This window comes from Nicotiana attenuata, chromosome 7, assembly GCF_001879085.1.
Source record: "Nicotiana attenuata strain UT chromosome 7, NIATTr2, whole genome shotgun sequence".
In the NCBI taxonomy this organism is placed as follows: Eukaryota; Viridiplantae; Streptophyta; class Magnoliopsida; order Solanales; family Solanaceae; genus Nicotiana; species Nicotiana attenuata.
Genome location: NC_031995.1, coordinates 60,726,339 through 60,739,234, shown reverse-complemented (window position 1 = coordinate 60,739,234; position 12,896 = coordinate 60,726,339). Strand labels below are relative to the sequence as shown.

The 12,896-nt window shown below is 38.0% G+C and overlaps 1 protein-coding gene across 1 annotated transcript; it reads left to right on the top strand.

Moving 5' to 3' along the window:
• Window positions 5,113-5,469, top strand: LOC109230084 (uncharacterized mitochondrial protein AtMg00810-like). Its single transcript, XM_019395615.1, has one exon. It carries the CDS (start codon window positions 5,113-5,115, stop codon window positions 5,467-5,469), a length of 357 nt encoding a protein of 118 aa, XP_019251160.1.

Here is a 12,896-nt window from a genome sequence, read left to right as displayed (position 1 = left end):
TTCAATTTTTATAGAATTAAAATTGATATTCTACTTTCCCTTTTATTTTGAATTTTATATGCAATGGTTGTCAGATTATAATTGATAATACTAATGATAAACATATATTTGGATTGGCAAGATAATCTTGCCAAGATTGTAGTTTATCTCGTTGAATAATGTTCAAAATTATTAATGTCATAAAACACAAAAAAAAAAAATACAACACTTGATATTATGACAAATATCGTGATGCACCCATGGTTTTAAAATTCTGGATCTGTCTCTGCTTTCTATAACAACACTTCGTTATAACATCCAAAAATATTCGGAATAAAGGAGTTTGATTGCAAGTGAAGATAAGTATGGAGTAGGGAATTAGTCACTAGATACCTCTTGCTGTTGGTGTAAGCTAAACACTTTGCAACTTACGAAATGGATTAAGAAGAAATCGGGGATTTGGGATGTGGGACCTCTTGCTTACATGTTATTAGGAAGCAAAGAAAGCAAGAATCAGACGCCAATTTTTTAGCCGAGAATAGCAAATTATTTTACACGTTTCTTAAAAGTCACAGTTATTACACGTGTACAGTAACATGAAAAAATTAGTAACTTACTTTCAATCTACATTAGAAATTGTAGTAATAGTTTTCGACAAATCTTTTTCAAGTTCATCATTGATGTCATCTACTAGCGAATGCATGTACTATCCACCAGGGTTCAATTACCCAATAATTTCTATCTGAAGTACAGATATATAGTGAAACATCCCTATAATTCTTTAAATAATAAATTAACTTATAATTTCAAAGGTATAATGCGTTTAATTTTAAGAACCTAAACCAAGTTTAAATGAAGGATACTGTATGACCTAAAATTTAGATCTTGGTTTATACAATCAAATTCATAATGAAATAAAGTTAATTTTAACCAATATTAATATTCAAAAGATAGACAAAGTGTATTTATTGAAGATACCTCCCGTGTACTGTTGAACAGAATTAAATGATAGCAATAATGACGCAATGGACGATTCGAGAATGTGCAAGATCGCAATAAATAATAATAAATGACATTCCAGTAAATAAATGGATAGACGTCACCCGATAAAAGATGAGATTTTGATCTCCAATAATTTTTCTGACAATGATGGATAATGATAAGTCTTTTGATACTCGGATCCTTCTTGGATCGGGGAAGAAAAAATAGGTAAAGATGTAAAAAGGTGAACTTTGTATGTATATATCAAGGGAGAATCTTGAGAGAATGTCAATGTGTTGTTCTTTACAATGAATGTCTCATCAAATTTATAACCACATATCTTTCTATTTATAAGGGTACATGGGCAAAAAAATCCTAAATAGTACAACTGGGAGAATATTCTGGAATATATTCTAGGGAACCATAATGCTAGAACTAGCCGTTATTGCTTAATGAATGGGTGCTCGTCCTCGTCCTCTGTTGAGTCATTTCGACCTCGTCGACTAAGCGTTGTCTTCTCGTGACGCGACCCTTTGAGGCCAGGTCATTGTATCCTATTGACGACACGTGGCAGCCTTCAAAGGCTTACTTGATGTCGACTTGGTCCACGTGTAACATGGTAGGCCATGTCCATATAGATACTTGATAGGATTGATAGGTTTTCAATATCTTTGCCTTGTGTTTTGATGATCTAGCAAACTTAATGTCAAGAACCAAATAGGGGAACCTGACTCACTTGGATTACACTGCATCTAACGGATTCCAGCCAAATGTGAACTTGCTATAGTTTCAGGAGGTAGGAACCCATACAAGGACCTAATACTCTTGTGGGTTCCTCACGGCAGTACAAAGTCAATTGGACACAGCTGGAAACGAAGATTATGCCGCACTGCATTGTTTCCAGCGCCCACTCATTCTCTGACCAACTCAAGTGCTCACATCACTTCAAGTGATCATTCTCAAGGTGTACCTACAATGAGTCTATACAAAGCATCATTCAAGTTACTCAACTCAAGACAATCTGGGCGGTCTGCACAAGAACCAGATCAGGAACCTGATCTCTTGGTACTTCTCTGACAGAAGTCCAAGTCAACTATACAGTTGGAACACAACTGAGTGACTGATCGCAACTGTACAAAGAGGAACACAACAGGGACCTGGTCCTTTAGGGTTCTCTGACAGAAGTACAAGTCAACTACAGCTGGAAAGAAATTGCAGAAAGTGACTGACTGCAATAGTGCAACAGACAGTGCAGCAGACAGTGCAGCAGTCACTTCCCATTGAGATTGGACATCACTAAGGATGTCTTGTGTAGTATAAACCTTATACAAGACACAAGTTTCAGGTTCCAACACTTGCAAAATCAAAAAAGGAAAATATTCTCTCAAGTGTTCAAGAACCTCTCTCAAGAACAAAGCTGCTGCAACCTCAAGGACCTGATCCGAAATTGATGATATCTTAAGTCCTTAGGGTTGTTGAGTCTTTGTTATGTGTTCATCATTATAACTCCTATCTAGCTTTCTTAGAAGCATTGATTAGGTTGAGTCATAAGAAAAATCCTTTGTAACCGTAGTGTGACAAAGTGGCTTGTGGTGGAAACATCACAAGTTAGTCAAAGCCTTTGTAACCGTAGTGTGATAAAGTGGCTTGTGGTGGAAATACCACAAGTTAGTCAAATTCTTTGTAACTAGGATAGTTATAGAGTGGCTTGTGATGAGAGCATCACAAGTTAGTTGAAATCTTTGCAATAGAGTTATTGTAAAGTGGCTTGTAATAGGGAGATTACAAGTTAGTGAAGTTAAAAGCCTACACGTGTAGGTCGTGATTTTTTGATCCCCTTGTGTGGGATTTTTCCACCTAAAAATCCACGACCTTATTTACATTCAGCTTTACTAGCATTCACTGCAGAACCCGATAAAGGACCAGGTACTCTGCTATTTGGTGGACTCACACAAACTTAACACTGTACTAAACTGATAAAGGACCAGATCCCTATACAGATTGGTTCATCAGTACTTTCAGAAGAAACACATAGAGAACCCGGTTCTCTATACAGTCTGGTGGACGCACAGTCTCTAACAAGTGGTATCAGAGCAGGTTTTTCCTATCGGGCTAACACCTAGGAAGGATTCTCATGGCTGCTCCACCAACTCTTGAAAGGAGAAAACCAAAGAAGGAAAAGTATCGGGTACTTAAAGCTGCTAACAATGATTCGAGTGAGGAAGATAGTTACATGGCTTATTCAGAAGGTGGTCAGAAGAAATGGAGAAGTGCTAGAAAGGGACAGCTCTAACAGATCAAAGAACAATGATCTTTGTTACAAGTGCGGAAAGGGTGGACACTTCATGAAAAATTGTCCTCTCTTGAAGCAAGAATTCTCCAAGAACTTCAAGAGAAAAAGATCAGCTGAATATGACTCAACCTTTGCATTGATGGCTCAGTCAGATGATGATGATGATGAAGAAGATGAAGACGATGAGGTAAACTTCAGGGATGTTCAGAGAAATCTGAAATGCTACTCTTCTAAGAAGCTGAGGTCTTTATCTAATGTCCTAATTGATGCCTATTATAGCCTTATAAACGATAAGGAGATCCTGACCGTACAACTAGGAGAGGCAGAGCAATCTAGAGATGATCTAGTAGTCTATGTAGTGGACTTAAATGAGACCATAGCTAATCTTGAACAAGAAAAGGAAGCCTTGAATAAAAGAATAACTAGTGTGGAAAATGAGAGAGACAATCTGATGGTAGTAGTTGTTGATCTAAAAGAAACAATAGAAGGCCTTAACAATGAGAAACACACCTTAGAAGAAAAAGTTGCATCTACTGAAGAGGAAAGGGATGACCTGTTAGTAATATGCACTGATCTAGAGAAAAACATTGAGGGACTCAATAGAGAACATAGGAATGTAAGTCTTGGGAAAGGGAAGGAAGTAGCCAGTGAGACGCACATCATGCTTGAAAAGGAGTTAACTGTTGTGAAAACCAGTCTCTGCAGTGAACTCGAGAGAAAACAGCAACTTCAAGCTGAATTGGAGAAAGTAAGAAATGATCTTGAAAAATCTCTGAAGTGGACCTGGTCCTCAGATGCTGTCACTGCCATGTATCTCAACAACAGTGGGAACAAGCAAGGCATCGGTTTCCAAAGGGAGAAAACTCCCTATAACCCGCACAGCAAGTATGTCACTGTACCTGATAACTGGCTATGTACCCACTGTGGGAACAATGGGCATTTTAAGGAAAATTACCAGGCCAGGGTTCAGTCTGCCCAGAAAAACAAAGTGTTTTCTGATGGAGTGACAACTGAAAAGGGACCAGGTACCACTCGCAAAAAGCGGATGTTGCCTGCATGGACTAGGAAATCCCTCATTCATCATTTTTATCATAACAAGGGACCCAAACTAGTTTGGGTTCCTAAATCTAAGCCTTGATTTGCATGAGCAGGGAACAGTGAGAGGAAGCAGACTGCGATGGACTATGGACATTGGATGCTTAAAGCACGCAGCTGAAAACATCATGAATCTCTTCTCACTGAAAGCCCTGCAGGAAGGGAAAGTATCCTTAAGAAGGAAGTAAAGGGTACATTCTTAAGTGAATGAAAAGGTAAAAGGTTTGTTTGCCACTCAAGTGGGAACGTGCACTATGTGAATGGCCTAAAAAGTGCAGTCACCAATCTGATAACCCGCCAAATGGTCTCAGTGGACAAAGGAAACAAGAACATCCACTCCAACTAAGTATGAATCTCCACAAGCTGGTGGCATGAGATGAGTGAAGTCGCAACCATGGCATGAAGGATTGCTATATGCAAACTTCTCACCTCCGAATAAATAAACTCAGCAGGACCTGGTCCGTGGTCTGCCAAACTCAAAGTGTCACCTGGACATGAGTTCACAAAATGAAGGAGACTGGCGAAAGACACCGCAACATCATCCTCTACGGCTCACAAAGAACCTAGGAAGGAACCTGCTCATTGATCAGATTTATGTGGATGACATCATATTTGGAGCTACAGCTAACTCATTATGTAAAGAAATGAGTACGATGGGGGGAACTGAATGTCTTCCTGGGTCTTCGAGTGAAGCAGTCCATAAAGGGAACGTGTATCAGTCAGAAATGCATCAAAGAACTTTTGAAAAGGTTTGACATGGAAGCATGGGAATCATTGGATATCTACTCTACCTTACTGCCAGAAGGTCAGACATTGTATTCCGTGTGGGATTACATGCAAGGTTCCAATCAAATCTTGAGGAATCTCATTTGAAGGCTGCCAAGAGAATTCTGAGATATTTTAAGGGCACACAGAACCTGGTTCTATACTATCCTTCAAGTGACAATTTCAACCTTATTGATTATGCTGATGCTGATTATGCAGGCTATCTGGTGGACAAGAAAAGCACATCTGGAATGGCTCATTTCCTTGGATCATGTTTTATCTCATGGGGTTCAAGGAAACAAAACTCAGTAGCTCTCTCAACAGCTGAAGCGGAATATGTTGCAGCTGCCTCGTGATGTGCTCATTCACTGTGGATCAAGCAACAATTGGAAGATTCTGGTATATACATTGATTGTGTACCGCTTCCATGTGACAACACCAGTGCTCTCAACATGGCAAAGAACCCGGTTCAGCACAAGAGAACCAAGCACATTGATGTCAGACACCATTTTCTCAGGGACAATGTGGAAAAGGGTCTTATTTGTATAAGATTTTGTTGCACAGAAGATCAAATTGCAGATATCTTCACCAAAGCTCTGAGCAGGGAACACTTTGAGAAACAAGATGGCACTGGGGTTACTTAAACCTAATTGAGAACCTGGTTCTGCTAACATGACTGTGATAGTCACACTAAGGTAAAATTGGCTAAAGTGTTTTCTGACTAGGCCTAACTCACATCTATACCGTAGGTAAACACGCATGATGATCATAGAAGCTAAAGGTACAGTGTTGAACTTCGGAGGAGAGCTGCAAAACCCTTTTACAAAACAGGTCAGGAACCTGGTTCCTGCACCACAAGTTAGTAGTAATGTGTTTTTCGCATGTTTGTTCAAAGAAAAAGATAGCAAAATTAATTCAACTGCCACATCATTCGACTTTTCAGACCAGCAGTTGTAAACCATTGTCTCTCTTTGCGCCTTTTACCACCTCTCTCAGCATGGCCAATGAATAATCGACTTTTTCTATTGCCATCAACATCACTCCCACATCTCCCCCTCCCTTAACACCATCACCAGAAACCCACTTCTTCAATATACCTGATACTACTGTACCCATACCGGTTTCCTCCTCATCTCCAGTCACCTCTACTCATCCATCAAAACCCTGTCACATCTCCATGTGTTGCAAACCCTACATCTCCTCTATTCCTGAATCTCAAGGGGAAGAAACCCCATTCTTAGGGGATGAAGGGACTCTGGTGCTTTTTGAGTCTCCGGTTCATGACACCGTCACAGAAGAACCTGTTGAAGAACCTGATTCTCTTTTAGCTGAAACAAACCAGGTGGTTGAAGAAGAAAGAGGCTTTTGAGTCCGCCCTGCAGAAGAGTAAGCAGAGTATTAAAAAACAAAGAAGAAGAGGTTGATGAAATAGGGGGAAGCTGTGGCTGATAAACACATTCCAACGGTTAAGGTATGAGACAAATTCTGGACTTAGGCAACTAGTGGAGAACCTGCGGGAGAAATTGCTTGACTAACAGTTGTCTGCAACTGCCCGCATGGACCTAGCTCTCAAAACCATTGCTGCCTCCTCTTCCAAGCCTCCTCTTCTAGTGCCCCCTAGGATCCTCTAAGTGGCCTCTGATGATTTTGTGGCTGTTGTTTTTCTTTTTTGTTTGTCTTTTTGTGATGGCATGTTGGATTTCACCGTTGCTGCTCCTATTTAAACAATCAAATTTCTTATCAATAAAACAGCTCTTCTTTTGCTTGTACAATGCTTGCTTTCCTTTTTGCTTCTCTTTTATATCATGTTGTGTGCACATATGTGGCATGAGTTAGCTTTGTTAGACTTCTTTATGCCTTTTTGTCTGATTGTGTCTTTTTATTGATGCCAAAAGGGGGAAGAATAGAGTCAGGGGGAACATATGCAGTTGCTGGTACCTTATCTGGTTAAGTCAAATAGTCTTCAATGTTAAAAGTTTGTCATCATCAAAAAGGGGGAAATTGATGGGCTTAAGATCTTTTAATCTATGTTTTGATGATCTAACAAACTTTCTGTATCGAACCAGATAAAAGACCAAGAATGATAGTAAAGTGTCAGGGGGAACATATGGGAAACATGTGTAAGTAAGGGCATAAAGTCAGGGGGACCTGTGGTCTCCTGTTATTCAATCTGGTTCTCTTAGCTCTAACTCCTCGTTTTCAATGCTAAGTTTGTCATCATCAAAAAGGGGAAAATTGATAGGTTTTCAATATCTTTGCCTCGTATTTTGATGATCTAACAAACTTAATGTCAAGAACCAGATAGGGAACATGACTCACTTGGATTACACTGCATCTAACGGATTCCAGCCAAATGTGAACTTGCTACAGCTTCAGGAGGTAGGAACCCAAACAAGGACCTGATACTCTTATGGGTTCCTCACTGCAGTACAAAGTCAATTGGACACAGCTGGAAACGAAAATTCTGCCGCACTGCACTATTTCCATCGCCCACTCATTCTCTGACCAATTAAAGTGCTCACGTCACTTCAAGTGATGTAATCAAGGTGTACCTACAATGAGTTTGTACAAAACACCATTCAGTTGACTCAACTCAAGACAATCTGGGCAGTGTGCACAAGAACCAGATCAGGAACCTGATCCCTTGGTGCTCTCCTGACAGAAGTACAAGTCAACTATACAGCTGGAAGCAACTGCAGAAAGTGACCGTCCGCAACTGTAAAAAGAGGAACACAACAGGGACCTGGTCCCTTAGAGTTCTCTGACAAAAGTACAAGTCAACTATACAGCTGGAACGCAACTGAGTGATTGTCCGCAACTGTACAAAGAGGAACACAATAGGGACCTGGTCCCTTAGGGTTCTCTGACAGAAGTGCAAGCCAACTACAGCCGGAAAGCAATTGCAGAAAGTGACTGCCTGCAACAGTGCAGCAGACAGTGCAGCAGCCCCTTTCCATTTAGATTTGACATCACCATTGAGATTGGACATCACTAAGGATGTCTTGTGTAGTATAAACCTTATGCAAAGTACAAGATTCAGGTTCAACACTTGCAAATATAAAAAATGAAAATTCTCTCAAGTGCTCAAGAACCTCTCTCAAGGACAAAGCTGCTTCAACCTCAAGGACCTGATCCAAGATCGAAGATATCTTAAGTCCTTAGGTTGTTGAGTCTTTGTTATGTGTTCTTTATTGTAATTCCTAGTTTGCTTTCTTAGAAGTGTTTTCTTACGAACAAACCAAAATTCGTAAACTTCTGAGTTTATGTTGTGACTAGGGATAGTCATAAGCAAAAGCCTTTGTAACCGTAGTGTGACAAAGTAGCTTGTGGTGGAAACATCACAAGTTAGTCAAAGCCTTTGTAACCGTAGTGTGACAAAGTGGCTTGTGGTGGAAATACCACAAGTTAGTCAAATTCTTTGTAACTAGGATAGTTATGGAGTGGCTTGTGATGAGAGCATCACAAGTTAGTTGAAGTCTTTGCAATAGGGTTATTGTAAAGTGGCTTGTAATAGGGAGATTGCAAGTTAGTGAAGTTAAAAGCCTACGTGTAGGTCGTGGTTTTTTGATCCCCTTGTGTGAGATTTTTCCACGTAAAAATCATCTGCCTTATTTACATTCAGCTTTACTAGCATTCAGAGCAGAACCCGATAAAGGACCAGGTACTCTACTATTTGGTGGTTTCACACAAACTTAGCAGTGTACCAAATTGATATAGGACCAGATCGCTTTACAGTTTGGTTCATCAGTATTTTCAGAGGAAACATATAGAGAACCCAGTTCTCTATACAGTCTGGTAGACGCACAGTCTCTAACAGGTTGGTGCTTTGCAATATCTAACATTAACGCGACCAGATATTTCTTATGCTGTTAATAGTGCTAGTCAACATCTGCAGTCCCCTCAACCTTATCATTTTTCAGCAGTCAAACACATTTTAAGGTATGTTGCTGGTACATTGCATCACGGTCTTTTGCTACGTCCTTCAAATTCTATCTCATTAACTGCTTACTCTGTTGTTGATTGGGCTGGTTGTCCTGATACTCGACGCTCTACCTCTGGTTCTCTTTTATTTTTTGGTAATAATCTAATTTCTTGGTCTTCTAAGAAGCAACACACCGTGTCTCGCTCTAGCACCGAGGCCGAATATCGTGCCATGGCACACACTGTTGCTGACATTCTTTGGGTTCAGCAGTTATTGCGTGATCTTCATATTTATCTTCCGGATCCTCCTCTTGTTTATTGTGACAATTAGGGCATTATACCTGACTGTGAATCCTATCTACCATTCACGGATGAAGCATTTAGCTGTTGATTTCCATTTTGTTCATGAACGGGTTGCTCCTCGTTCTATTTTGGTGCGCTATTTACCAACCGATCAACAATTTGCTGATATTCTTACTAAAGGTCTTGTTTCCCATAAGTTTAAACGTCTTAGAGACAATCTCCACATGCATCCATGTGTCGATTGAGGGGGCGTGTTAGAATAGGATTAGTATTATACTCTTACGCTAATATTTATTTATACTGCATTAGAGAGTTGTACAAATATGCTTGTATTCTTGTACAGTGGACAACTTATAAATACAAAACCCTTACCCTATTTAGGGTAAGCACGGCATTTGTACCAATTCTATCATTAAAAAGGCCAAACTGAATTACTTTAAGAATATATTTAAGAATATATAGTTATGTAAATTTTATACTATTAGTGCAATTTAATTCGTGTAATAAGTTATTACTACTTATCTATTTTATTTTCAGGTTACCTTATTAAGCATGTAATGGAAAATTACCTATTGTCAAAGGTATATTTAACCTAGTGGTGTAAAAAATTATATTCTTAAAGTGTACATAATTTAATTAATCTCTTTAGGTAAATGCATATCCTAATTTAACTTTCCTTTATAAAATTTTCTATAAGCTGTCCAAGGAGAATTAATTTGTGGGAGTTTAATTACTCTATGATTTTTCAATTGTATGTTTTTCTTCTTCTCCGAAAACCATTCCAATTCCGTGCAAAATAAGAAACAATGCAAGTCGAATACAATTAAGCATATTCATTTTGGAAACCCTTTTATTGAGTATTTTTTTAAGTAACAAACTTTTCCGAAAAAGCTGTCCCAAAGCTATTATTTTCACCGGGCCTTCTTCCACACGATACATGTAACTCTTTGCATGTTCTAAAAACAATTGCATATATAGAACAACCATCAGATTTTTTGGTGATATGTCAGAACATGACCGCGAGTTCTGACGTGCAAGCTTCAACTTTTAACCGCTATTAATTTTTGATGAACTTATTTCCACGAGATCAAAATTTAAATAATGGTACGAAAATAACCTACTTGTGCACGTCACCCTGCACTTTCAAACATATATGAACATGAGGGCAATATAAAGGTAAAAATAACGAGGTAGCCACTTTTAAGGTTACTAGACGAAGATTGTCTGTGCTATTGCGCGGGCCTAACATATTAAGCATTTTGCTTATTTTTTTTCTAGGTGTTCTGATGACAATGGAATAACTCCATCTATAGATAAAAAAACTGGAATATCATAACCAATAGGCTATTCGATGCATCATACAAAATGGTAGGATGGTACAATATCTGCAAAAGAAGACATAAAAAGAATCTACAATGCTACTCCTATCCATCAAGCATCAGTAGCGATTACAACCAGGTATTTTTGATGCAATACCCATAAAATATAGAAAATATGTATCTTAATGTAAAGCAACCCGTCTTTCCCTTTTGAGTATCAGCTACAGTGCCCAACTCAATAGTCGCTCTTATTATACCAGAAACAGAAGCAAGCAACAGATAACAAAAGAGAGGTTTTATAGTACCTTCAAAGACAAATAAAACCATAACGTATTGTCAAATATACAATTGTTTGTGGCAATTTAGAATTTTAAAACATAATATTGAGCACTCGATTTTCAATACCATTGATTAGGAGTGGCACATTTACTCCTTTAAGTTTTACAAAGACACGATATTAATAGCATACTTATTTTGATCCTAAAAGTTTGTTTCCACAAGCTAAGGCACCTGAAGGCATATTAAAGAATATCAAATATTGCAATATAGTATTTGTATTAATCTTTGCTCTATAACCCACCATTGATAGACAATCTTTTGTTTTTGAAGCAAAACCAATCTCAGCACCTTTCCCATGAACTGAACCTAATATGTTTGTGGTACATAGATAGGAAAAGCAAAAAAAAAAAAAACGAAAAAAAAACGTAAAAAAACGGTTTAACGTAAACCGTAAGGTTAGTTACTTAAACTAACAATAGAAATAATAGAATCGGTTAGACGAAAGTCTAGTAACTTAAAAGAAATGACACAACTAGAAACTCCGAAGGTAAAATAAANACAATCTTTTGTTTTTGAAGCAAAACCAATCTCAGCACCTTTCCCATGAACTGAACCTAATATGTTTGTGGTACATAGATAGGAAAAGCAAAAAAAAAAAAAAAAAAAAAAAAAAAAAAAAAGGTTTGTAACCAAAGGTGTTCTTAACTACATGAATAATGAATCGGTTGCGAAAGTCTGACTTAAAAGAAATGCACAACTGAAATCCAGGTAAATAAAAAGGAAGCAATTAATGATAAACTTCAGGTGAACAAATGGATAAAGTGGAAATGTAAATCCTTACATATAGACCAACTGATGCAGAGAACTAATTGATTCTGGAATTGGACCAAAGAAGCTGCAACCAACTAAGATTCTGCATGAAATGACCAGCTTCATGAAGTCAGGATTGACACTACGTACAAGTTGTGTATGCTTGAGTCGCCATTTAAATTCTCTTACATGGTTGTCAAATTCTTCAAATTTCCAATTGATGATGGAAGAGTTCCTTTCAGTCCAACATTATTCGAGAGATTCCTACACCAAATTCGTTACATAAATTAAATCAAAGTGATAAACCGTTTGAATAGGTAAATTTGGGTAAGAGGAGTGTTAGAAACTAATTAAAGATGTTCAAGCAGTGGATATCCTCTAATCCATATGGCAGAACTTATTCCTTTTATTTGAGAAAAAGGATTTATCTTTCATTTGATGCGTATACTCCTTAAAAATACATACAACAACCAGTTTGGGACGAGGAACGGATGAGGCCAGAATTAAACCATAGCAAAGAGAAAGACATTAATATTGCACTTGTTTATTTTTTAGCACTATCTGCGGAACTCTTAATGATTTTTACTTGAAACTACAGTTGTGCTTCAAATGAGGGTTGGAGAAAGAATTATAGGTAAACTAAAGATGATTTCAGAATCTTATCATCAATATCTGAAGAGTCAAGTTAGAAAAAACAGAAATAAAAACGTACAAAATTTGCAATGCAGTTAACGATGAAAGATCTCCAAACTGGTTGCCTTTCAAGCCCATGCCTAATAACTTTCTGTGGGTGGAAAGTTAAAGAAAAAATGCAAGGTAGAGCCAACTACAGAACAGTCAGAAATTTCAAATATCAAGGATGTACATTGATGTTATGCGCGAATCTGAGAAAGAAATTATAAATAGCTTCTGGTTGCCTTCCCAGTTACTACCGCAAAGTTCTGACCCCTCCCAATTTGGTGGCAAGTTATTCTAGCTAGATTTGAGAGCAAATAGTGCCTGCACAATGAAAGGAATTATAAATAGCCTCTACTGCTGTACTATTAAAAAAGCTAGATATTTCACATATTACTAATGTACTCTTAAAACTCAAGCTAAGAAAAGCACAAAACCTTTTTAGCAAAATAATTTTACAAGTACCCCAAGAGCAT